The sequence below is a fragment of the Cibotium barometz genome, chromosome 20 (assembly GCF_041138505.1).
Source record: "Cibotium barometz isolate CiBa-2024 chromosome 20, ASM4113850v1, whole genome shotgun sequence".
Taxonomy (NCBI): domain Eukaryota; kingdom Viridiplantae; phylum Streptophyta; class Polypodiopsida; order Cyatheales; family Cibotiaceae; genus Cibotium; species Cibotium barometz.
This window is the reverse complement of record NC_141065.1, coordinates 33,389,282-33,393,719: the sequence shown is the minus strand read 5'-3', so window position 1 is coordinate 33,393,719 and position 4,438 is coordinate 33,389,282. Positions and strand designations below refer to the sequence as shown.

Here is a 4,438-nt window from a genome sequence, read left to right as displayed (position 1 = left end):
AGAATCTTTTGTAAAGCAATAAATCTCTTGAAAAACTATGCCTTTTTCTTCAAATTAAATACAATAAGTTGTTAATTTCGTAAAGTTTAAGGGATTGTTTGTATTTCACCATAAATGTCTTTTTCTTCAAATTAAGTACAATAAGTTGTTAATTCCTTAAAGCTTATGGGAGTAGGGTTTTGTTTGTATTTCACCATAGATGCTTACTTAAGTTTCCCCTAGTCTTTGAGTGTAAGATAGTACTCACCATATATTCTTACTTAAGTTTTCCCTAGTCTTAGAGTGTAAGATGGTACTCATTTGTTTATGTTTACCAATGATTTTAACGCTTTAAATGTTTGTTCCAATTGCCCTATAAAATGAGCTTTACTCCTAATTTGCAAGCACTCATTATATACTAAGTTGGGCAATTAACCTATGCTAAGCTAGAAGGCTACTCTCTATAAATATCTCAAAATAGTAATCACAATGGCTCTCTCCTTTGTGGGCACTAATAAAGCACAATTTGTCTTGGAAGGACACCCCTTTTACATTAATGGCTTCAATGCCTACTTTCTCATGGCCATAAGCGTGGACTCTTACTCACGCCCAAGGGCAACTGCACTGTTGGAAGAAGCTGCAGCTGCTGGCTTGAACGTTTGCCGCACGTGGGCTTTCAATGACGGCAACGGATATGAAGCTCTCCAAACATCCCCTGGGGTGTATGATGAGAGGGTTTTTCAAGTAAAATAAAATTAATCATTTTTCTGGGAGGCTTGGTTGGAAAATTGAGAGTACACTACTCACATCTTGCATAGAGGGAGATTTGAACCCATCACCTAGGGAGATTTGCATAGCTGTGAGTACACTACGCACAGCTTGCATAGAGGGAGATTTGAACCCATCACCTAGGGACTCTTAAACTCCTTCCTTACCACCACTGCACTAATGCATGATTGGCATCAAACATTAATCTTATTGTTACATTTATCTACACATGGCCTCCATCTATGCAACCCTATTATGAATCCTAATTTTAGCATGCAACAATAATAATGTGGCTTAGTCAATCTTCAGTGCATCAATGCACCTATTATATCTTAATACCATGGCTAACATAATACAATTTCTTCATGGTTAATTAGTTAGTGTGTTAATAATACTTCCTTTGTATTATTTTGTTAATAATACTTCCTTTGTATTCATGATTAAGTTCCTACTAATGTATTTACTAATTTCAATCGTTACAATATTGTGAACAAAATTAGTTAGTGTGTTAATAATACTTCCTTTGTATTCATGATTAAGTTCCTACTAATGTATTTACTAATTTCAATCGTTACAATATTGTGAACAAAATTAATTTTGATGTGTCGTGTAGGGCCTTGACTTTGTGGTGAGCGAGGCTAAGCGTGTGGGGATACGTTTGATTCTTAGTCTTTGTAATAACTGGCATGACTATGGTGGAAAAGCTCAATACGTGCAATGGGCTCGCAATATTAATGCTGGTGCATCGAGCTTGAACTCCGAAGATGCCTTCTTCTCCGACTCAACAGTCAAAGGATTCTATAAGGACCACATCAAAGTAAGATATTACAAATGATTAATCTTGCCTCTTAGCATCTCAACTCCTCAATCTCTCATTTGACTCACCATGGACAAAAGATCAAAGAGTTTACTATTTGTATGCTTTCATATTCATCATGCAGATTGTCCTCACTAGAAGCAACACCCTAACAGGGGTTATGTACAAAGATGATCCTACTATCTTCTCATGGGAGCTCATGAACGAGCCAAGGTGCCTTACTGATCAATCAGGGAATTCACTGCAAGTAAGTAAAAAATGAGTATTATAAGGGCCTATCTGCATTGTCAATAATTTAAGCTTAATTATTATGAGCCACAATGCAATATAAGGTTAATTATTATGAACATGTGGTCTTGAGGCACCTACCACCACAATAGATGGACAATTATATTCAGAACTAAATATAGGTGGGTAGGTATCTTTTATGGTATTGACAAGAATAGCGTTTGAAGTGCATAAATTGATTGTCTTTTTTGTAGGCATGGATTGAGGAAATGGCGCCTTATGTGAAGTCCATTGATTCCAATCATCTTCTCCAGGTGGGCCTAGAAGGATTCTATGGCCCCTCAAGCTCTACAAGGATGGACAAAAACCCAAACTCCTATTGCCAACAATTGGGCACTGATTTCATAAGAAACCACCAAGTTCCTGGCATCGATTACGCCTCCCTCCATGCCTACTCTGACTCTTGGTAATGTCTTTTGAGAAAAACAAGGCATGCACAATCATCTGAGTAAAATTGGGCTAAACCCATGGAGCTGTAGTTTAGCAATGAAGTCAGCAAGATATATCTGAGAGGGATTTGTCAATGGTGAAGTGGGTGTGGAGAATCAAGCTAGGAAAATTTTGGCTACAATTGGAAGCTATGGATAAGGTTGAGATTAGTGGGTAATTAGCTGATTAGTGAAGTATGTGAGTGGAGATGAGTGATGTGGGGATCTAATACCATGTTAAAATCATGGGCACCATGTGCATAAGAGTGAACTAATTTTATATTAATCTAATGTAATTAGAGTGAACTAATCTAAGGTGGGTGTAACCTAAGTTTACTCATAATAAATTAACTGTATATTATTCAATGTTATTGCTTTATGAAGGTTGGGCTACAATGCGAGCATTGAGGAGCAGATTTCCTTCATGGAGGGTTGGGTAGCTGCACATGCGGCGGATTGTAGCGGTGGAAACCTCCAGATGCCAGTACTATTGGCGGAGGTAGGCATCTCCGACAGGTCAGGGGGGTTCAGCATCAGCAATAGGGACAGGTTACTGACGGCAACGTATGGTGCTATCCTGGCCTCGGCAACCGGTGGGGGCGCAGCAGCCGGCGCCCTGGTGTGGCAGCTCTTCCCACCGGGCATGGACAACTGGAGCGATGGCTACCAAATCCTCCTCTCCCGTGACACCTCCACCGCCCGCGTCATCGCCCAACAATCCCAGCAGGTGGCAGCCCTCAATGCTCAGCTATTAGAGTCCACCACCACCAACACCAAGCCACCCCAATATCAGCACCTCCTCCCATCATCATCCACCACCACCACCAACTCCTCCACCACCACCACCTCCACCTCCACCTCCAACATCAAAATCCCATCCAACCTCTAAACACCCAACCAAACCCACCCACCACCACCATCAAAATCTAAAAATTATATGGGGGGGTGTTGCTTCCAGACTTGATTTGGATACCAAAACCCAAACACTAATAGAAAAATGTTGGCATCAACTTCTACCTCAACTTATTGCTCATCTTGATACCAAACATTAGATATTGTTTAAGGATGTAAGGGCTTTTACCTCCTATCTTGGTTCTTAAATTGATTCCTTAAATAATTTCGAAATAGTTGGGTTTGCTTCTATAGGAACTAGGAGAGGCTTGTGGTTATGGGATCAAGGCTATGCCACATGTCCCCACCCTTGTAAGGGAACTTTCTGCCCCCTATATGGTGAGTCCATTACCACCTAGCCCCACTTGGCCACCCAACCCTGCTAAATCATCAACTGGTGTTGTCCACAAGTATCCCTTCTTATTGGATTTCCTCCATTGCATGCCCATCATGTTCAAGATACTCCATCCTCTTAATCAAATTTTAAATAATACTTCAAGTCTCTCACATGCCTCCGAATTAGGGTGAGAATATAACTAGGGGGCACAATGTAAGATAAAAAAATAGTCAGCATAGCATGAGATGCTACAAGAGAGTTGCTTCATATGTTTTTTTACCCACTCTTGTATAGATGCACTAAAAGGAATCATTAAAACACAATGAAATCCGTTCTTGAAAACAAATGGAATATACTTACACATGTCTCATGGGGTGTGTGTGTGTGTGTGTGTGTGTGTGTGTGTAGAGGCCAAGGAAATGCACTGAATGCCATATTTACAAGCTCTAATTTTAAGAGAAAATGCTAAGTAGCATCATGTCGGAGGTTTGAGTCTCATCTTATATTTAATTATCTGCTTGATTTGTGATATGGCTCTTAATTTAGATCTGGTGATCTTAAGCTTATACCCATGTGGGGAGTTTTTCAATTTATCTATGTGTAACTAGGGATTGCTAGAAAAAGTAAGGTTTAAGAATTAGTGATTGAAATGAGTATGTCTTGAAGTCTCTTTCTCGCTTAAGCTCGTTTCATTTTCTCAAAACAAGAATTGAGATACTAATTCTACTTTTTCTCACATTTTGTGGTTGTAAGGTGGCAACACAAGATTACACTGTTATATCTAATCGGTTTCTCATGTTTTTAGGTTATAAGTTGGTGATGTAATATTTCATTGTTATATCTAATCTTTTAATATGCTAGAGTTTATTTTTTGACTTTGTGATGGAGAAGTGATAGATGAAACCATTGCTTCAATCTATGCACTTGATT

The 4,438-nt window shown here is 39.3% G+C and overlaps 1 protein-coding gene across 1 annotated transcript; it reads left to right on the top strand.

Moving 5' to 3' along the window:
- The first annotated feature begins 407 nt into the window (after nucleotides 1–407).
- On the top strand, nucleotides 408–3,664 carry LOC147627801 (mannan endo-1,4-beta-mannosidase 8-like). The gene is made up of 5 exons (XM_086815136.1): nucleotides 408–723; nucleotides 1,361–1,564; nucleotides 1,689–1,811; nucleotides 2,047–2,258; nucleotides 2,665–3,664. The coding sequence occupies exons 1-5, from the start codon at nucleotides 469–471 to the stop codon at nucleotides 3,167–3,169; spliced, it is 1,299 nt and encodes a 432-aa protein (XP_086671262.1). The 5' UTR covers nucleotides 408–468; the 3' UTR covers nucleotides 3,170–3,664.
- Nucleotides 3,665–4,438: the final 774 nt, after the last annotated feature.

Excerpts from the sequence above, each read along its gene's own strand:
- LOC147627801 (XM_086815136.1), top strand. The coding sequence starts at position 469 with ATGGCTCTCTCCTTTGTGGGCACTAATAAAGCACAATTTGTCTTGGAA. Across the intron at positions 724-1,360 it reads ATGATGAGAGGGTTTTTCAA|GGCCTTGACTTTGTGGTGAG; the intron begins GTAAAATAAAAT and ends TGTGTCGTGTAG. Across the intron at positions 1,812-2,046 it reads AATCAGGGAATTCACTGCAA|GCATGGATTGAGGAAATGGC; the intron begins GTAAGTAAAAAA and ends TCTTTTTTGTAG.